At 43.5% G+C, this 22,409-nt stretch overlaps 1 protein-coding gene across 12 annotated transcripts in view; it reads right to left on the bottom strand.

Annotated features, from left to right (window-relative positions):
- The window catches only part of anks1b (ankyrin repeat and sterile alpha motif domain containing 1B), a 965,528-nt gene that overhangs the window by 77,012 nt on the left and 866,107 nt on the right, over positions 1-22,409 (bottom strand). For all 12 annotated transcript variants that reach the window (XM_070897439.1, XM_070897440.1, XM_070897444.1 and 9 more), the window contains 2 exons: positions 10,457-10,555; positions 4,643-4,795 (listed from right to left, as the gene is read on the bottom strand). In XM_070897439.1, coding sequence (XP_070753540.1) covers positions 4,643-4,795; positions 10,457-10,555 — 252 coding nt within the window. The remainder of the gene's footprint in view (positions 1-4,642; positions 4,796-10,456; positions 10,556-22,409) is intronic.

Below are 22,409 nucleotides of genomic sequence, written 5' to 3'. Positions count from 1 at the left end.
CCTTGGTCATGCATCCATGTGGACTACGCAGGTCCTTTCATGGGAAAAATGTTTTTGGTTGTAGTAGACGCCTACTCCAAATGGATCGAGTGTGACATTTTAAATTCAAGCACATCCTCTGCCACGGTAGAAAGTCTACGGGCAATGTTCACTGCCCACGGTCTACCGGACGTCTTGGTCAGCGACAATGGCCCGTGCTTCACAAGCACTGAATTCCAGGACTTCATGGCAGGCAATGGAATTAACCATGTCAGAACGGCACCGTTCAAGCCGGCCTCAAACAGCCAGGCAGAACGAGCAGTGCAGATAATCAAACAGGGGATGCTCAGAATCCAAGGGGGTTCCCTACAAAGGCGCTTACCACACCTCCTGTTGGCCTATAGATCCAAACCACACTCGCTCACAGGGGTTCCACCCACAGAGCTGCTAATGAAAAGAATGCTCAAAACCCGGCTATCCCTTATACACCCCACCATGAAAGAAATTGTCGAGAGCAGGCGCCAGCCACAATATGACTACCATGACAGGAATGCGAGGGCACGATGTATTGATGTAAATGATCCTGTTCTTATCCTCAACTACGCTGCAGGGCCCAAATGGCTCGCAGGCACTGTGATTGCCAAAGAGGGAAATAGGATTCTGGTCGTTAAACTTACCAAAGGACAAATCTGCCGCAAACACGTGGATCAAACAAAAAGGAGGTTCAGCAACCCCATAGAAGAAGCAGAGGAAGAACACGATGTAGAGTTCACTCCACCACAGGTGACCGCACACCAGAACCAAAGGGAGGAGAGCCCAATCACTGTGGGCAGTCCGGACAGGCCTGAGGCACCGCAAACAGCAGACACTCAGGCTAGCGCCCAACAACCGGAGCCCCAACTCAGGCGCTCTACAAGAGAGCGTAAACCACCAGAGAAACTCAACCTGTGATCGCAATAAGACTTTGGGGGGGGGAGGTGATGTCATGTATTCAACCAGCATTGTAACCCATGTATAATCTGACCTAAGTTGTAGACTGTGAGAAGAATGACCACTAGGTGGGAGACACTCCTAACCTAGACCTTCAGGTATAAAAGGGGAAGCTCCACCCACCTTCATCACTTGAGTGCTAAGGAATAAAGGACAGGTCACAGACTGACTTTCTCTCAAGCATGGGCCTCGTGTGCATTTATACTGTGTAGTAAGGACGTATCAGAGATCATGGCTGATGTTCCACCTCAACTCCACTTTCCTGCACTATCACCATATCCCTTGATTCCTTAATATACAAAAATCTATCGATCTCTGTCTTAAATATGCTCAAAGACTGAGCCTTCATAGTCCTCTGGGGTAGAGAATTCTCCATTTCCTTGCCCTCGGCGTCCATCCAGACGTACCTCGGTGTGTTATCCTGCCATGCGGCGGAGGCGGAGACCCTAATGCAAGGGCTGCCTATGTGGGAATCCACTCTGCACCATTGGGAATCTGGGGTGGGGAGTGTTGCATGGAGCAGTTCCATCAAACAGGTTTTCAGTCAAATCACGGACCCCTAGGTCGTCTGCAGCCTGGATGAGTCTGTGTTTCACATTTACACTGAGTGTGAGAGGTTCCAGCCACTATATGGTTGCCTGAAGAGGCTGCTCCTCAACCTCTGGCTGCACTTCAGACCCATGCTTCTGACCTTTGCCTACCTGGTGCTGAGAGGGGTGGGGCAAGTCTGAGGACCTTTTCAGGTGGCCATCCACAGGGCCATGGTTGGACAGGCCCATGGTTGGACGCCAGATCTGGCTGGACCACATCTCATCTGCCAAAATTGCTCACTCTTCCAGAATCATTCTGGAATGTAAAGATAAACCCCGACTTCTATTCTTCACTGCTAATCGTCTTTTTAAACTCTCCCCATTCTCCACCCTCACTTCGACAATAAGTGTGAGGAGCTCATGGACTTCTAAGATCAAGACCATCCGTTCGACTGCATGTTCCCTTCCTTCCCCGAGCCCACCGGACCAAACTTCCTCTAAGGATCCCCTCTGTCCTAGCCCTGACTTCACATCTTTCTTCAGTTTCTCTCCAATCTCATCGTGTCCATGAGACCCACTTCCTGCTCCCTTGACTCTATTCCCAACCAAACTGCTGACAACCCAACTTCCTTTTCTGGCTCCCAAGTTAGCTGACATTGTTAATAGTTCTCTCTCCTCAGATACTGCCCCCCTCTCCCTCAAATCTGCTGTCATCACCCCTCTCCTCAAAAAACCAACCCTTGACCCCTCCGTCCTTGCAAACTACCGGCCCCATCTCCAACCTCCCTTTCCTCTCGAAAGTCCTTGAACGTGTTGTCTGCTCCCAAATCCATTCCCATCTTTCCCGCAATTCCATGTTTGAATCCCTCCAATCCAGTTTCCACGCCTGCCACAGTACCGAAACTGCTCTCATCAAAGTCACAAATGATGTCATTTCTGACTGTGACAAAGGCAAACCATCCCTCCTTGTCCTTCTTGATTTGTCTGCCGCCTTTGACATGGTTGACCATTTTATCCTTCTCCAATGTCTCTCCACTGTCGTCCAGCTGGGTTGGGCTGCACTTGCCTGGTTCCATTCTCATCTATCTAATCGTAGCGCGAGAATTACCTGCAACGGCTTCTCTTCCCTCCCCCACATCTGGTGTCCCCCAAGGATCTATCCTTGGCCCCCTCCTATTTCTCATCTACATGTTGCCCCTTGGCAACATCATCCAAAAACAGTGTGTCAGTTTCCACATGTACACTGATGACATCCAGCTCTACCTCACTACCACTTCTCTCGGCCTCTCCATGGTTTCTAAATTGTCAGACTGCTTGTGCGACATCCAGTTCTGGATTAGCAGAAATTTTCTCCAATTGAATATTGGGAAGACTGAAGCCATTGTTTTCAGCCCCCGCCACAAACTTTGTTCCCTAGCCACTGACTCCATTCCTCTCCCTAACTTCTTTCTGAGGCTGAACCAGACTGCTCGCAACCTTGGTGTCATATTTGACCCTGAAATGAGCTTTCGACCACATATCCGCAGCATAACTAAGACCACCTATTTCCACCTCTGTAACATCGCCCGTCTCCGCCCTTGCCTCAGCTCATCTGCTGTTGAAGCCCTCATCCAGGCCTTTGTTACCTCTAGACTTGACTATTCCAACGCACTCCTGGTTGGCCTCCCACATTCTACCCTACATAAACTAGAGGTGATCCAATACTCAGCTGCCCATGTCCTAACTCGCACCAAGTCCCGCTCACTCATCAATCCTGTGCTCGCTGACCTGCATTGGCTCCCGGTTAAGCAATACGCGATTTCAAAATTCGCATCCCCGTTTTCAAATCCCTCCATAGCCTCGCCCCTCCCTTTCTCTGTAATCTCCTCCAGCCCCACAACCCCGCCCCCCCCGACCCCGCGATGTCCGAGCTCCTCTTGAGCATCCCCGATTATAATCGCCCAACCACTGGTGGCCGTGCCTTCTGTTGCCTAGGGCCTAAGCTCTGGAATTCCCTGCATAAACCTCTCTGCCTGACACCTCTTTGCTCCTTAAAACCTCACTCTTTGACCAAGCTTTTGGTCACCTGCCCTAATTTCTCCTTATATGGCTTGGTGTCAAACTTTTTATTTCATAATACCCCTGTGAAGCGCCTTGGGACATTTCGCTCCATTAAAGGCGCTATATAAATACAAGTTGTTGTTGCGTTTGCTCTGGCTGCCTGCCTCTCTTCTGTGGCCTTGTCTGCGCCAGGGTGGCACTGGAGAAGGGGCACGTGCTGTCCGCCAGTATGTTTGAGGCCTTCCGTGACCAGTGGGCATCGAGTGTATTATGATTTAGTTTTCGATTAGTTGTAGCCCTTTAAAAGGTGGCACTTTTGTTTGTTTCTGTTTGATGACACCGGTGCAACCCAGTGTCTCCTTTTCATTTAATTAAAGAAAAGGCATAAACATTCTGCCAACAATCTAACTTTTAACACTAAACACAGAGTTAACTTTGTTTTTTAAAGCATTTTGATATTATAAAATTATAAAATGATGAACTCAAGACTCCAATTAGAAGAGATTTGTGGAAGCATACTGTGGTACAGTTTCTGATAACTCTAACTATTGAAAGGGCTCACAATAGCAAATAATTCTTGTTAAAAAAGATGCTACATAATCGATGAAAAAAATATTACATTTCTTTACATCCCTGAAAATGAAAAAAAGAAATGTACCAGTGACTTGAGAGAGATGAAAATAGAAAAAATCTGTATGTTTCACATCTGTGCTAACAATAATACTTCTCAACGTCTGAACTTATAGCATCCATGACAAGATCTGAATAGTGAACAATTTCTCAGCAGCAATTTCCGTAGGCTCTAGTAAACATGCTTTCTTCTAAATAAAGTGGTAATTTCAGCCACAGGTGAAGGCTGAGGCAAATGTGTAGCAGCAGAGAAATCGATGATTTCATCTAATTCAAGTGTAACAGCAGCCAAGATTGACACAATGTAGAGATAAGGTGCATTCAAGGTAAGTAATTTATACAGGCTTACTTTTCTATCTCATTTCTACTCCCTCAGTAAGCCACTAGGCTATGTTATAACACAACCCTTCAGAATTTAAATTTCTTCAGCACTAATAGTTTATTTTAAGGCATTACGCAAATCATGAACTTACATTAATGAGTTCAATTTCCCACAGCTTTTTCACAAGATCCATTGATGTATAACCATTTGCCAGAAAGGTCTTGATGTAATCATTCAGCTCTAAAGAATCTAACCAGTCTGCCACAGACGTTGGACTGTTCGCATCATATCCAATAACTTTAACCTGAAATAAAGGAGAAAAATGCAAAAGGTAAAAATTGCAAAAATTATGTTGGAGAGCTTGTTCCTTTTCATGGAACCCTGCCCTAAGTACCCGTTGCCGTCTCTGATACTATTTCTAATGTTTTGGAATGTATGTTAAGATTGTAGCTGCCAGGCAGACCCTTGCAGAGTATCTACATCCTAATACTGTCAGTTATTACAACTTATGTTTTTCCACTAAATAACATTTGCTATATCTAGGCATGGGAGATAATCATGCAGTTTTTATACTGTCTAAGAACATAAGGGGTTAAAATGCCGGCCTTGCCGGCTCCGTACGGAATGAATACGGACCCGGCGAGGCCTCGCAAAAGCCGATTTTCGGGATGAGATGTGCATGCGCCGTAAACCAGCTTTTCTAATCTATTCCCAGGAGAAGGATATTCGTACGGGTGAGATTGGGTTATTTGCCCAACTCATGCCCAGCGAATGTCCTTCAAACTCTTATGCCTGGTGAAAGGAGGCATAAAGCTTACTTTTACCAGCGTAAGAGTTTTAAAACATATAAAAATTTAATTTAAATACACATTTTTATAGTAAAAACCCTGTCCATTAAGGTAAGTTTATTTTAAACCCTATTAAAACACATTAAAAACATTTAATTAATTTTAATTTAAATTAATTTTAAATATGTGAGGTGTTTTTTAAAATTTATTATGTTGTGTTTCTTTGTTTTAGGGGGTTATTCTCATTCATAGTAATGGGAACTCGTAAAAACGGAGTTCCCATTATTATCAATGAGAATACTGCAGAGTGATTGGTGGTCCAGGTCCATGTGACTCCAGCATTTTCATGCGTACGGGCAAGTCATCTCCCTTTACGCTACACATGGAATGGAAGCCTCCGACCGGAATTGAAGGCGCTTCCGGGACCACCAGGTATTATCGTAAAAAATTTTGGGTTGGAGGCGTTCGTCCGAAGGAAGCCTCCGACCTGAATTTTAGGCCCTTTATAATTCCTATTAAGCATTGTGACAGAATTAATCATCATATAGAAATATTTTGTGAGTAGATTTATGAATTTGATGATACTGTTTACCAGTAAAGTTGCGTTTAGAAGACTTCCATATGCATTCTGATGATACAGTTGGGAACAATTCAGCCAGCATTACTTTTGAGGCAATGTTTTTCATCAAAACTTGAATCTTCAGGGTAGTAAGTAAATGTACATAAACCTCAACAAATCAACACTTCGCTAGACTGAGTCCTGGGATGAGACGGCTGTCATGTGAGGAGAGATTGAGTAGAATGGGCCTAAAAACTCTCGAGTTTAGAAGAATGAGAGGTGATCTCATTGAAATGTATAAAATTCTTAGAGGGCTTGACAGGATAGATGGTGAGAGATTGTTTCCCTGGTTGGAGAGTGTAGAACTAGGGGTCACAGTCTCAGGATAAGGGGGTCGGCCATTTAGGACGGCGATGTGGAGACATTTCTTCTCTCAGAGAGTTGTGATTCTTTGAAATTCTCTACCCCAGAGGGCTGTGGATGCTAATTCAATGAGTATATTCAAGACTGAGATCGATAGATCTTTGGGCACTAAAGGAATCAAGGGATATGTGGATGGATGGGAAAGTGGAGTTGATGTAAAGTTTAGCCATGATTTTATTGAATGCCGGAGCAGGCTCGAGGGGCCATATGGCTTACTCCTGCTCTTGCTTCTTATCTTATGTGTAATGCATGTCAGAAAATTAGTACTAATTTCCAGCCTCAGATATAGCGGGCTCCATAATTTATCAATAGAAAATGGTAAGTACAATGTTATTAGTGTAGAAGAATATGTTAATATTGTAAGTTCAATTAAGTAATCTCTTCTGTCTAGTTCAAGTTCTTGTACATAACAAGAATCCAGTGGGTTTTGTTAACACATTTGGTAGAGAAAAATAACCAGCATCCAACTTGACAAACTGAAGTTCTGTCGGTTAAAAGACAACTGGAGTCTCTTAATGAAATAGTTCAGTAAGTTTCTGGAAAGTAAAAACATAGACGGAAACCATTTTAAAATTCTTTGTTTTCTTACAATGTTTAGTCACACAATATGATAACTAGAGAGAAGAAAATATTTTGCCAGTTTGGACTTGCAAGTGGCTTAAACTTGTTTTGGGGTATCTTTCCTCACAGATGTACTTGAAGAATATCAGCTGATAAATTCAGGTTATATTCAAAATTAAATGTCAGCGCTGTTTTATCAGAAATACATCTCATCTAAATCTTACAGCTCAAGAGTCATCTGCTAATTACTAGTCTTTTGTACAAATGCTACTACTGTTGCAAGTAAACTAATTGCCCGTGTTGAATTTATTTTATGAGACACTATTAACCTTCAGATTACCAGAAGATTCTGGGAAATGATGGTCTAGCTGGGCCACTAAATTTTAAACTTTTTACATTACAAACCATGGCAGTGACACAAATACTAACATTAAAGTAATAAATATACTCAAGAGTAGTTTAATACTGCATTATCAACTCTACATTCTAAAATAAGCACTTAAAATATATTTCAAATAATTAAACACTGCTGCTTCTTATTCAATTGCCTACAAATTTTGCCTTTTTCTCTTTTTCCCCATTTTCTCTCCCCTATTTTTATAAATTTAGCTTTACTCTTACTGTACTTGTTCTACCTATTCTCTCTATTCTAAACGTTTTCTCTAAAAATTAACTTTAAAACCATACACTCTCCCTATATACTCTCACCATCCAACAATCGGAGAAAATGTTTCTGATCGGCTGACAAAAGACTTTATTTTTCATCCAATCAAATGATAAAAATGTAAAAATTGACTGTTTGCATCATAGATGTGACAAGTTCAATATTTAAATAGGTTCAATCCAGTATCTCATAAGTAAGAGTTGACAGTACAATTAAAAATAACGAAAAAGGTTGGCAGTTTCCTGTTATGAGAATAACTGATGAGAGGTGTGGAAATGTCACATTAATGAAACAGAATAGACATTAGTGAGACACTAAAAGGAGAGCCAACTCTAAATTTATTTTTGATAGCTCATTTACTTGTCATCATTTAACAAATTTTACCATTAGTCAACAAGTTACAGCTTGTCTCAAGTTCCTTGAGTCAACATATTTGATCCAATTTGGTCATGACTGCAATTGCAATTATTTTGGTTTCAGACTACTTTATATAAACTTATCAACCTTAATACAAACAAACTCATCACTGGATTCATACACATCTTTCCAGATTGCTGATGATATATAGAGCAAACTCTTACAGTGCCTCCAAATACTGCTGCGAGGAACTGGCTTAAGATAATGAAATAATATCCCATTATCAAATTAGAAATATATACCCATTGACAGAGGATATTAAATGATTAGTGTCTTCTAATTATATAGCACAAGTGCATTTAGATACAGATTGGTATCTCAAATTGAACCTAATATTTGGTAAATGGATTGGTTCAACTCGTACACAGTTCCAATATTCAGATGTAGTACAGGTACATGCATTTTTAAAACAGAACATTAGAGTAAAGATCTGTTATCAATTGTTCCTTTACTGAAACCAAACTAAAAAGACACAATAAACTAGTAATGTCAGCAGGACTTGCTTTAATCCTTACAAGTGTTTTGTAACTTGTTGTTCCATTTCCACCAAAAAGGTCAATGATAACATAGCTTGGTTAATTTCTCAATGTGCTTGTTATGGAGTTGGTATAATAGAAACATAGAAAATAGATGCAGGAGTAGGCCATTCGGCCCTTCGAGCCTGCACCACCATTCAATAAGATCATGGCTGATCATTCCTTCAGTACCCCTTTCCTGCTTTCTCTCCATACCCCTTGATCCCTTTAGCCGTAAGGGCCATATCTAACTCCCTCTTGAATATATCCAATGAACTGGCATCAACAACTCTCTGCGGCAGGGAATTCCACAGGTTAACAACTCTCTGGGTGAAGAAGTTTCTTCTCATCTCAGTCCTAAATGGCCTGCCCCTTATCCTAAGACTGTGTCCCCTGGTTCTGGACTTCCCCAACATCAGGAACATTCTTCCCGCATCTAACTTGTCCAGTCCCGTCAGAATTTTATATGTTTTATGAGATCCCCTCTCATCCTTCTAAACTCCAGTGTATAAAGGTCCAGTTGCTCCAGTCTCTCCTCATATGTCAGTCCTGCCATCCCTGGAATCAGTCTGGTGAACCTTCGCTGCACTCCCTCAATAGCAAGAATGTCCTTCCTCAGGTTAGGAGACCAAAACTGAACACAATATTCCAGGTGGGGTCTTACCAAGGCCCTGTACAACTGCAGTAAGACTTCCCTGCTCCTATACGCAAATGCCCTTGCTATGAAGGCCAACATACCATTTGTCCTCTTTACTGCCTGCTGTACCTGCATGCCAACTTTCAATGACTGATGAACCATGAACCATGACACCCAGGTCCCGCTGCACCTCCCCTTTTCCTAATCTGCCGCCATTCAGATAATATTCTGCCTTCGTGTTTTTGCCCCCAAAGTGGATAACCTCACATTTATCCACATTATACTGCATCTGCCATGTATTTGCCCATTTGCCGAACCTGTCTAAGTCACCTGCAGCCTCATAGCGTCCTCCTCACAGCTCACACTGCCACCCAGTTTAGTGTCATCTGCAAACTTGGAGATATTACACTCAATTCCTTCATCTAAATCATTAATATATATTGTAAAGAGCTGGGGTCCCAGCACCGAGCCCTGCGGCACCCCACTAGTCACTGCCTGCCATTCTGAAAAGGACCCGTTTATCCCAACTCTCTGCTTCCTATCTGCCAGACAGTTCTCTTTCCACGTCAGTATATTACCCCCAATACCATGTGCTTTGATTTTGCACACCAATCTCTTGTGTGGGACCTTGTCAAAAGCCTTTTGAAAGTCCAAATACACCACATCCACTGGTTCTCCCTTGTCCACTCTACTAGTTACATCCTCAAAAAATTCCACAAGATTTGTCAAGCATGATTTCCCTTTCATAAATCCATGCTGACTTGGACCAATCCTATCACTGCTCTCCAAATGCACTGCTATTTTATCCTTAATTGATTCCAACATTTTCCCCACTACTGATGTCAGGCTAACCGGTCTATAATTACCCGTTTTCTCTCTCCCTCCTTTTTTAAAAAGTGTTGTTACATTAGCAACCCTCCAGTCCATGGGAACTGATCCAGAGGCGATAGACTGCTGGAAAATTATCACCAATGCATCCACTATTTCTAGGGCCACTTCCTTAAGTACCCTGGGATGTAGACTATCAGGCCCTGGGGATTTATCGGCCTTCAATCCCGTCAATTTCCCTAACACAATTTCCCGCCTAATAAGGATATCCTTCAGTTCCTCCTTCTCACTACACCCTCGGTCCCCTAGTACATCCGGAAGGTTATTTGTGGACAAAGAAGTTTCCCACCAAGTGAAACAGGAAAACATTTCAGTTGTTTGAATTTTAGAGTCAACAAAAAAGTTTTGTAGGTACATGTTCAACATGGATGAGATCGGAGAGATGGGAGACGTCACAGAAGCTGTAGAATGAACACGAGAGCACCATACTCAACTTCACTGGATATTTCCTAAGTGAATTATTTCTCCACAGGATTTAATATAACTACAGTAGATGTTCTCTTTTCAACTTACCCGTGGAAGGCCACGAACTGCCTGCAGGATTCGCTGTCTATGTGAAGAGTTAAGGATACCTATCTCCAACAAATCCTGGTCTTCCACTACATTGCTTCCCTAGAAAGGGAGAAAGAAAAGAAAAATGATGTCATTCCCATGGTCCAATTGTGATTGCAATTGTGATAAACACCATCACTGTATGTACAGCAGCAGAATTCGACAATAAACAGCAGGTAAACAGTGGCTATCAAATAGCTACGCGGTGCCATGAAATATCGCTGTGCTTGCTGAAAGTTCTTTGAAGTTGACTTGCTTAGATATCAATGAAGTGTGGTATAAAAAAATGAAAACTATTGTAAACAAAGTAAAGGAAGTAGAAGTAGCAAACTGGCTTTCCATACACCTTATTGATTCTATGCACAGAAAAGAAGCCACTTTCTTTTGCCCTGGAACAGTCAGTTCCTCAAGGTTTACAACTGTAGTCAATAGTACACAGCATGACTCAACCATCCAGTGGCGCAGCTGTTGTGTCATTCTCATAACACATGTTTCTTTTATTAAGATGCAATCTCTGCCCCAGAAGGGGCCTGGAACCATATTTTGTTTTCAGAAACAAATGCTATACTTTTGGGTAATAATTCAAAAGAAAGATAATGCTGCAGACTCATCTTTTCATTCCATTGTGTCATTTCTACACATATTCGCAGCTTATAACTAGGTACAGTTTCCAATTTTTCACCAAGCATCGTTAAGATAATCCTGAATATTCTAGCGGTCGATTATGTGCAACGTTAAAATTTAAAAACCTTCAGAAAATTAAGAGAACAACAATAGTAAGACAAATGGGAATTGTATTTTAAAGGTCAAATAATAAATGAAAAAAATTGCATTCATATAGCGCCTTTCACAACCTCAGGCCATCCCCAAGCATTTTATAGCCAATGAAGTACTTTTCAAGTGCAATCACTGTTGTAATGTAGGAAATGTGGCGGTCAATTTGTGCACAGCAAGCTCCCACAAATAGCAATGTGATAATGACCAGATAATTTGAAAAAAATGATGTTTATTGATGGATAAATATTGGACCAGACACGGGACATAACTCCCTTATGCTTCTTCGAAAGTGTGCTGGAGTGTTTGATGTCAGGAAACTCTCATGCTCTTTGATGGTAATTTCAAAGGGAGCACGTTGGCCGCTCCAATGCATCAACATGGAAATAAGAGTTAGCCTGGCTCAGTGGTAGCTCTCTTGACTCTGAGTGAGGCCTGTTATGTGTTATCAGTGCAGTACTGGGTGAGTGCTGCATTGCAAGAGGTGCCATTTTTCCAATGATATGTTAAATTGAGACCGTGTGTGCTTGTTCAGGCAAATATAAAAGATGCTGGGGCACTATTTGAAGCAGAGTAGGGGAGTTCTCCTGGTTCATGGCCAACATTTATCCCTCAACCAACACAGCTTGACTGGCCATTTACCTCACAGCAGTTTGTGGGATCATTATGTGCGCAAATTGACTGCTATATTTACGTAAAAAATAGCAGTGAACAGCTGTTAAAATAATTAATTACCCACGAAGCACATTGGTAAAAGGTGCTACATAAATGCAATTTATTTCTTCTTGTTATCACCAGACCTCTATTATTGCCAAAACAGAAAGTATACATCGACATAGCATGAGATGGCATTGCCAGTTGATGTGGCTTTCGCTGTTCACTCTGTGCATGATTGCTTTATAGTTTGATCTCTTGTTGAATTTTTAGGTGCAATGAGTCAGACATCATGTGTTAAACCTCAAACATTATTGAAATCTTTGGAGCTATGTAGCACTGAAAGCCAGATTATTATTTGTTGTGCTTCAAAATATTTCAATCTGTATATAATTTGTTTTGGAAATTGCTTTGTTCTGCCAAATACCTTTGCTAATAGTTATCTTTTAACACAGTCAGCCACTAAATAATCACTAGCTGGATTTTTCCAAATCTGGACATGATTGAACAAACCTATTATACAAAAGATCTGATGGAACAATATTTCCTGAAGAAAATATTGAGATATAATAGATGAAATCAGAAGCCACATGGTACAGTCGCACTCAACCAAGAAACGATAGACTGGTTAGAACATCACCGGTTGGATATAATTAGAACAGACAGTTGATGGGCAACTGTTCAATAGATACCTAGAATATTGATTTTAGTAGTCAGTCAGACTTCCAAGAAACTAGAACTCAAGACTTTAGACATGCTGAGTATACTGTAGATTGCAGCGCGGCAGCTACAGGAAAAATGCAGGGAACAGCCCTTATACATGGCCTTCTTCGACCTTACAAAGGCCTTTGACACTGTCAACCGCGAGGGTCTATGGAGCATCCTCCTCCGTTTCGGATGCCCCCAAAAGTTCGTCACCATCCTCCGCCTGCTCCACGACGACATGCAGGCTGTGATCCTTACCAACGGATCCATCACAGACACAATCCACGTCCGGACCGGGGTCAAACAGGGCTGCATCATCGCCCCAATCCTCTTCTCAATCTTTCTCGCCGCCATGCTCCACCTCACAGTCAACAAGCTCCCCGCTGGAGTGGAACTAAGCTACAGAACCAGTGAGAACCTGTTCAACCTGCGCTGTCTCCAGGCCAGATCCAAGACCACCCCAACCTCTGTCGTCGAGCTACAGTACACAGACGACGCTTGCGTCTGTGCACATACAGAGGCTGCACTCCAGGACATAGTTGACGTATTTACTGAGGCTTGCGAAAGCATGGGCCTTACGCTAAACATCCGTAAGACAAAGGTCCTCCACCAGCCTGTCCTCACTGCACAGCACGAATCCCCAGTCATCAAGATCCACGGCGCGGCCCTCGACACCATGGACCACTTCCCATTTCTCGGGAGCCTCCTATCAACAAGAGCAGGCATCGATGACAAGATCCAACACCACTTCCAATGCGCCAGTGCAGCCTTCGGCCGCCTGAGGAAAAGAGTGTTTGAAGACCAGGCCCTCAAAACTGCCACCAAGCTCATGGTCTACAGGGCTGTAGTAATACCCACTCTCCTGTATGGCTCAGAGACATGGACCATGTACAGTAGACACCTCAAGTTGCTGGAGAAATATCACCAAGATGTCTCCGCAGGATCCTACAAATCCCCTGGAAGGACAGGCACACCAACATCAGCGTCCTCATTCAGGCTAACATCCCCAGCATTAAAGCACTGATCACACTCAATCAGCTCCGCTGGACAGGCCACATAGTCCGCATGCCAGACACGAGACTCCCAAAGCAAGTGCTCTACTCGGAGCTCCTTCACGGCAAACGAGCCAAAGGTGAGCCAAAGGAAAGCAGCTAATGTAACGCCTCTGTTTAAAAAAGGGGGCAGACAAAAGGCAGGTAACTATAGGCCGGTTAGTTTAACATCTGTAGTGGGGAAAATGCTTGAAATTATCATGAAGGAAGAAATAGCGGGGCATCTAGATAGGAATAGTGCAATCAAGCAGACACAACATGGATTCATGAAGGGGAAATCATGTTTAACTAATTTACTGGAATTCTTTGAGGATATAACGAGCATGGTAGATAGAGGTGTACCGATGGATGTGGTGTATTTAGATTTCCAAAAGGCATTCGATAAGGTGCCACACAAAAGGTTACTACAGAAGATAAAGGTACGCGGAGTCAGAGGAAATGTATTAGCATGGATCGAGAATTGGCTGGCTAACAGAAAGCAGAGAGTCGGGATAAATAGGTCCTTTTCGGGTTGGAAATCGGTGGTTAGTGATGTGCCACAGGGATCGGTGCTGGGACCACAACTGTTTACAATATACATAGATGACCTGGAAGAGGGGACAGAGTGTAGTGTAACAAAATTTGCAGATGACACAAAGATTAGTGGGAAAGCGGGTTGTGTAGAGGACACAGAGAGGCTGCAAAGAGATTTAGATAGGTTAAGCGAATGGGCTACGGTTTGGCAGATGGAATACAATGTCGGAAAGTGTGAGGTCATCTACCTTGGGGGGGGAAAAAAAAACAGTAAAAGGGAATATTATTTGAATGGGGAGAAATTACAACATGCTGCAGTGCAGAGGGACATGGGGGTCCCTGTGCATGAAACTCTTTTTGAGTTTATCTGTAAAACAAAAAATATTAAACCGTGCCACCCGCCCTGGATGACACAGCAGACATTTACAAGGCCCTTTTTTTTCTTCTCCTTTTTTTTGTGTTTTTTTTTGTGTTTTTCTTTTTTTTTGGTTTTTTTGTGGGGCGCTAAAATCACATTTTTCCAAGTGCCCCCTATAAAAGGGGAGGGGGACACTAAAAGCACCGGCAATTAAAACAAATTAAACTTTAAAACGTAAAATCAAATTAAAATTTGGTTGCCGGGCGTGATGATGCACTCCAGTCCCTCCGGTGCCCACCTCTCGCGGAAGGCCGCGAGCGTACCGGTGGACACCGCGTGCTCCATCTCTAAGGACACCTTGGACCGGATGTAAGAGCGGAAGAGAGGCAGGCAGTCAGGTTGAACGACCCTCCCTGTGCATGAATCCCAAAAAGTTAGTTTGCAGGTGCAGCAAGTAATCAGGAAGGCGAATGGAATGTTGGCCTTCATTGCGAGAGGGATGGAGTACAAAACCAGGGAGGTCCTGCTGCAACTGTATAGGGTATTGGTGAGGCCGCACCTGGAGTACTGCGTGCAGTTTTGGACACCTTACTTAAGGAAGGATATACTAGCTTTGAAGGGGGTACAGAGACGATTCACTAGGCTGATTCCGGAGAAGAGGGGGTTACCTTATGATGATAGATTGAGTAGACTGGGTCTTTACTCGTTGGAGTTCAGAAGGGTGAGGGGTGATCTTATAGAAACATTTAAAATAATGAAAGGGATAGACAAGATAGAGGCAGAGAGGTTGTTTCCACTGGTCGGGGAGACAAGAACTAGGGGGCACAGCCTCAAAATACGGGGGAGCCAATTTAAAACCCAGTTGAGAAGGAATTTCTTCTCCCAGAGGGTTGTGAATTTGTGGAATTCTCTGCCCAAGGAAGCAATTGAGGCTAGCTCATTGAATGTATTCAAGTCACGGATAGATAGATTTTTAAACCAATAAGGAAATTAAGGGTTACGGGGAGCGGGCGGGTAAGTGGAGCTGAGTCCACGGCCAGATCAGCCATGATCTTGTTGAATGGCGGAGGAGGCTCGAGGGGCTAGATGGCCTACTCCTGTTCCTAATTCTTATGTTCTTATGTTCTTTGGAAACGCTACAAGGACACCCTCAAAGATAAAGTGTGACATCTGGGAGTCCCTGGCCCAAGGCCGCCCTAAGTGGAGGAAGTGCATCCGAGTGGGCGCTGAGCACCTCGAGTCTCAACGCCGAGAGCATGCAGAAATCAAGCGCAGACTTTGATGCATGCAAATTGGCTGCCACTTTTGCCTATATAACAACAGCAACTACACTTCAAAAAAGTACTTAATTGGCTGTGGTGTTCTTTGGGATGATCTGAGGATGTGAAAAACACTATATGAATTCAAGTTCTTTTCACTGACTATATTCAAGACTGAGATCGATAGATTTTTGGGCACCAAGAGAAATGGGGATAGGGCGGGAAAGTGGAGTTACTGTAAAAGTTCATTCATGATCTTATTGTATGGCGGAGCTGGCTAAAAGGGCCGCATGGCCTACTCCTAATTCTTATGTTTCACCACAACACAGGAAACAGAGAACTTTGGGGAGGAAAAGGGAAAGCAATGAAGAGTGGCCAAGATACTTCAAATGTAATTTTTGACACAGAGCGGAGCTGCAAACTAATAGGTAAACCTGCAAAGCTTACACATGATCATGGAAAGAGCGTGCGGCAAACCAGTCCCACCCACCCCTTCCCTCAACGACTATCTGTCCCACCTATGACAGTCTGTGGCTCTTGTATTGGACTGTTCAGCCACCAAAGAACTCACTTCAGGAGTGGAAGCAAGTCTTCCTCAATTCCGAGGGACTGCCTATGATGAGATAAACAGGTCTATTTGGCATTGAGGGCTGGATTTTCGCCGACTGTGCGACCAGGCTTTCGCCGCGATTTGACACTCCGCGGCGTAAACCCGGTTGGCGGGATCCTCGGGTACCTGTTTGCGGCGGCGCTTCCATGTATCGCCAAGGAGAGGTGCGCCGATGTGCAACGACGCAGATTGCGGCTGCATCGCACGTTCGACACTCTCCCGACCCTTACGCAATGCCCAGAATGCCAACAGGTCAAACCTGTTGGTGCAGCCCTGCCAGCAGCGGTAAGTATGAAGACCTGCAAATTAGGTAAGTTAAAGTTTTTATTTTTTAATAATTTTTCAGTGATTTAGTAGATAAGGATTTTCTGAAAGTTTTTTTAAATACTTTTTGCAATTTTGTGTTTTTCCCTCCTCCCAAGGCCTCCCTTGCAGCACTACCAGCCCCAGACTAAAGTTGCCGAAACTCGCGGTTTGCGCCGCGAATCCTCGTGCAATGCCGTCTTCACCGAGACGTAAAGGTCGAAAATTCGGCCTAAAAACGGTAGTGCAGTGAAAACGGCAATTTTGGCGTAAAACTACCGTTTTCCCCCAAAAACTAATATCTAGCCCCTTAACTTTAATTGACAAGATGTCGTTAAACAAATTGGACTTTAAATATTTTCATGACTCCTGCTTTGAAGCCAAATAAATATAAAGGAATATTAAAACAGCATTCTTCACCAGTGATTACAGCTGTCATTCACAGATGAGTTCAAAAGCATCAGGCTGGTTTTCCAGAAAGTGGTTTCCATCCAATTTCACCACCCTTTCAGGACCAGGTCATATTATCAGTGCCTTCTTTGCAGAACCCTGTCACTTAAAAGGACTTAGCAATTAAGGCTTGGTAAGTAGTTGAACTATATAGAGGCCTTTCTCCACCCTCATCTCAAACTGACATTAAACTGTTTGGTCAAGCTTATGTTCGGTAGTCTTCCAGCCAGCAGTAAACAAATTAAAGTGATCACAAACACAAGCTCCCATCAATAAATATTAACATAATAGTTTTTTTTAGGAAATGAGACATCATATGTAAGTTACATTAAAAAAATAATTAAAATTTAAATATATTAAGAAAACTGAAAAATAGCGAGCTTACATTTTTTTTTGAACAAAGAGTTTTGATAAAATGTCAAATTACAGACCTGTAAGCATTATCCTGAATGTGGCAAAATTACTTGAAACTATGATGAAGGATAGTAGAAAGCATCACCTTGAGGGATGGAGCTAATTAGACATAGCCAGCACAGATTTAAGAGGAGCAGGTCTTGCTGAGCCAACCCACTTAATACCGTTGCGAGATTATGTACTGAATGGACAGCGGTGAGTCAATGGATGTTGTATACCTGGATTTCAGAGAGACATTTGACACTGTCCCACATATTGGACTATTGCACACTGTTCAGGTCCATGGAATTGATGGCACAGAAATGATAGATGCAACTTAATACGGAGCAGTGCAAAATCATAGAATCATAGATATTTACGGCACAGAAGGAGGCCATTCGGCCCATCGTGTCTGTGGCAGCCAAAAAGGAGCTATCCAGCCTAACTTGCCAGCTCTTGGTCCATAGCCCTGTAGGTTACGGCATTTCAAATGCATATCCTACTACTTTTTTAATGCGATGAGGGTTTCTGCCTTTACCACCCTTTCATAAGAACATAAGAACATAAGAATTAGGAACAGGAGTAGGCCATCTAGCCCCTCGAGCCTGCTCCGCCATTCAATAAGATCATGGCGGATCTGGCCGTGGACTCAGCTCCACTTACCCGCCCTCTCCCCGTAACCCTTAATTCCCTTATTGGTTAAAAATCTATCTATCTGTGACTTGAATACATTCAATGAGCTAGCCTCAACTGCTTCCTTGGGCAGAGAATTCCACAGATTCACAACCCTCTGGGAGAAGAAATTACTTCTCAACTCGGTTTTAAATTGTCTCTCCCGTATTTTGAGGCTGTGCCCCCTAGTTGTAGCCTCGCCTACCAGTGGAAACAACCTCTCTGCCTCTATCTTGTCTATCCCTTTCATGATTTTAAATGTTTCTATAAGATCACCCCTCATCCTTCTGAACTCCAACGAGTAAAGACCCAGTCTACTCACTCTATCATCATAAGGTAACCCCCTCATCTCCGGAATCAGCCTAGTGAATCATCTCTGTACCCCCTCCAAAGCCAGTATATCCTTCCTTAAGTAAGGTGACCAAAACTGCACGCAGTACTCCAGGTGCGGCCTCATCAATACCCTATACAGTTCAGTAGGACCTCCCTGCTTTTGTACTCCATCCCTCTTGCAATGAAGGCCAACATTCCATTCGCCTTCCTGATTACCTGCAAACGAGCTTTTTGGGATTCATGCACAAGGACCCCCAGGTCCCTCTGCATCTCAGCATGTTGTAATTTCTCCCCATTCAAATAATATTCCCTTTTACTGTTTTTTTTCCCGAAGGTGGGTGACTTCACACTTTCCGACATTGTATTCCATCTGCCAAACCTTCGCCCATTCGCTTAACCTATCCAAATCTCTTTGCAGCCTCCCTGTGTCCTCTGCACAACCCGCTTTCCCACTAATCTTTGTGTCATCTGCAAATTTTGTTACACTACATTCTGTCCCCTCTTCCAGGTCATCTATGTATATTGTAAACAGTTGTGGTCCCAGCACCGATCCCTGTGGCACACCATTAACCACCGATTTCCAACCTGAAAAGGACCCATTTATCCAGACTCTCTGCTTTCTGTTCGCCTGCCAATTCTCTATCCATGCTAATACATTTCCTCTGACTCCGCAAACCTTTATCTTCTGCAGTAACCTTTTGTGTGGCACCTTATCGACTGTCTTTTGGAAATCTAAATACACTACATCCATCGGTACACCTCTATCCACCATGCTCGTTATATCCTCAAAGAATTCCAGTAAATTAGTTAAACATGATATCCCCTTCATGAATCCATGCTGCGTCTGCTTGATTGCACTATTCCTATCTAGATGTCCCGCTATTTCTTCCTTAATGATAGTTTCAAGCATTTTCCACACTACAGATGTTAAACTAACCGGCCTATAGTTACCTGCCTTTTGTCTGCCCCCTTTTTTAAACAGAGGCGTTACATTAGCTGCTTTCCAATCCGCTGGTACCTCCCCAAATTCCAGAGAACTTTGGTAGATTATACCGAATGCATCTGCTATAACTTCCGCCATTTCTTTTAATACCCTGGGATGCATTTCATCAGGACCAGGGGACTTGTCTACCTTGAGTCCCATTAGCCTGTCCAGCACTACCCCCATAGTGATAGTGATTGTCTCAAGGTCCTCCCTTCCCACATTTCCGTGACCAGCAATTTTTGGCATGGTTTTTGTGTCTTCCACTGTGAAGACCGAAGCAAAATAATTGTTTAAGGTCTCAGCCATTTCCACATTTCCCATTATTAAATCCCCCTTCTCATCTTCTAAGGGACCAACATTTACTTTAGTCACTCTTTTCCATTTTATATATCTGTAAAAGCTTTTACTATCTGTTTTTATGTTTTGTGCAAGTTTACCTTCGAAATCTATCTTTCCTTTCTTTATTGCTTTTTTAGTCATTCTTTGCTGTTGTTTAAAATTTTTCCAATCTTCTAGTTTCCCACTAACCTGGGCCACCTTATACGCATTAGTCTTTGATTTGATACTCTCCTTTATTTCCTTGGTTATCCACGGTTGGTTATCCCTTCTCTTCCCGCCCTTCTTTTTCACTGGAATATATTTTTGTTGCACACTATGAAAGAGCTCCTTAAAAGTCCTCCACTGTTCCTCAATTGTGCCACCGTTTAGTCTGTGTTTCCATTCTACTTTAACCAACTCTGCCCTCATCCCACTGTAGTCCCCTTTGTTTAAGCATAGTACGCTCGTTTCTGACACAACTTCTTCACCCTCAATCTGTATTACAAATTCAACCATACTGTGATCACTCATTCCGAGAGGATCTTTTACGAGGAGATCATTTATTTTTCCTGTCTCATTACACAGGACCAGATCTAAGATAGCTTGCTCCCTTGTAGGTTCTGTAACATACTGTTCTAAGAAATAATCCCGTATGCATTCCATGAATTCCTCCTCCAGGCTACCCCATGCGATTTGAGTTGACCAATCGATATGTAGGTTAAAATCCCCCATGACTACTGCCGTTCCTTTTTCACATGCCTCCATTATTCCCTTGATTATTGCCCGCCCCACCGTGAAGTTATTATTTGGGGGCCGATAAACTACGCCCACCAGTGACTTTTCCCCCTTACTATCTCTAATCTCCACCCACAATGATTCAACATTTTGTTCATTAGAGCTAATATCGTCTCTCACAACTGCCCTGATATCATCCTTTATTAACAGACCTCCTTTCCCTTCTTGTCTATCCTTCCGAATCATCAGATACCCCTGTATGTTTAATTCTCAGTCTTGGCCACCCTGCAACCACGTTTATGTAATGGCCACCAAATCATACCCATTTGTAATGATTTGTGCCGTGAACTGATTTACTTTATTTCGAATGCTGCGTGCATTTAGGTAGAGTGTTTTAATCCTAGTTTTTAAACCATGATTTTTAGTTTTGACCCCTCCTGCAGCCCCTTTATATTCAGTGGCCTTTTTTGTTTTTTGCCTTGGGTTTCTCTGCCCTCCACTTTTACTCATCTCCTTTCTGTCTTTTGCTTTTGTCTCCTTTTTGTTTCCCTCTGTCTCCCTGCATTGGTTCCCATCCACCTGTCATATTAGTTTAACTCCTCCCCAACAGCACTAGCAAACACTCCCCCTCGGACATTGGTTTCGGTCCTGCCCAGGTGCAGACCATCCGGTTTGTACTGGTCCCACCTCCCCCAGAACTGGTTCCAATGCCCCAGGAATTTGAATCCCTCCCTGCTGCACCACTGCTCAAGCCACGTATTCATCTGCGCTATCCTGCGATTCCTACTCTGACTAGCACGTGGCACTGGTAGCAATACCGTGATTACTACTTTTGAGGTCCTACTTTTTAATTTAGCTCCTAGCTCCTTAAATTCGTCTCATAGGACCTCATCCCTTTTTTTACCTATGTCGTTGGTACCAATGTGCACCACGACAACTGGCTGTTCTCCCTCCCTTTTTAGAATGTCCTGCACCCGCTCCGAGACATCCTTGACCCTTGCACCAGGGAGGCAACATACCATCCTGGAGTATCGGTTGCGGCCGCAGAAACGCCCATCTATTCCCGTTACAATTGAATCCCCTATCACTATCGCTCTCCCACGCAACAGAGCCAGCCACGGTGCCATGAACTTGGCTGCTGCTGCCCTCCCCTGATGAGTCATCCCCCTCAACAGTACTCAAAGCAGTGTATCTGTTTTGCAGGGGGGTGACCGCAGGGGACCCCTGCACTACCTTCCTTGCACTGCTCTTCCTGCTGGTCTTCCATTCCCTAGCTGGCTGTGGACCCTTCACCTGCGATAAGACCAACTCGCTACACATGCTACTCACGTCATTCTCAGCATCGTGGGTGTTCCAGAGTGAATCCACCCTCAGCTCCAATTCCGCAACGCGGTCCGTCAGGAGCTGGAGGCGGATACACTTTCCGCACACGTATTCGTCAGGGACACTGGAAGTGTCCCTGAGTTCCCACATGGTACAGGAGGAGCATATCACGTGACCGAGCTCTCCTGCCATGACTTAACCCTTAGATATCCTTAAATTGACAACAACAATGTTAACAGGTTACTTACTGATATAAAAAATAAAAAGAAAAGCTACTCACCAATCACCAGCCAATCACTTACCCCCTTGGCTGTGACGTCACCTTTTGATTTCTTTCTACTTCTTTTTTGCCTTCTCTCCCCGCTGCAGCTGCACAAGTACGCCTCTCGCTGCCGCTGGGCCTTTTATAGGCCTCACCAACGCCACAAACTCCCGCCTCTGACTGCCGCCGCCTCTCGCTGCCGCTGGGCCTTTTAT

The sequence above is a fragment of the Pristiophorus japonicus genome, chromosome 13 (genome assembly GCF_044704955.1).
Source record: "Pristiophorus japonicus isolate sPriJap1 chromosome 13, sPriJap1.hap1, whole genome shotgun sequence".
Taxonomy (NCBI): Eukaryota; Metazoa; Chordata; class Chondrichthyes; family Pristiophoridae; genus Pristiophorus; species Pristiophorus japonicus.
This window is presented reverse-complemented; position numbering and strand designations above follow the sequence as displayed.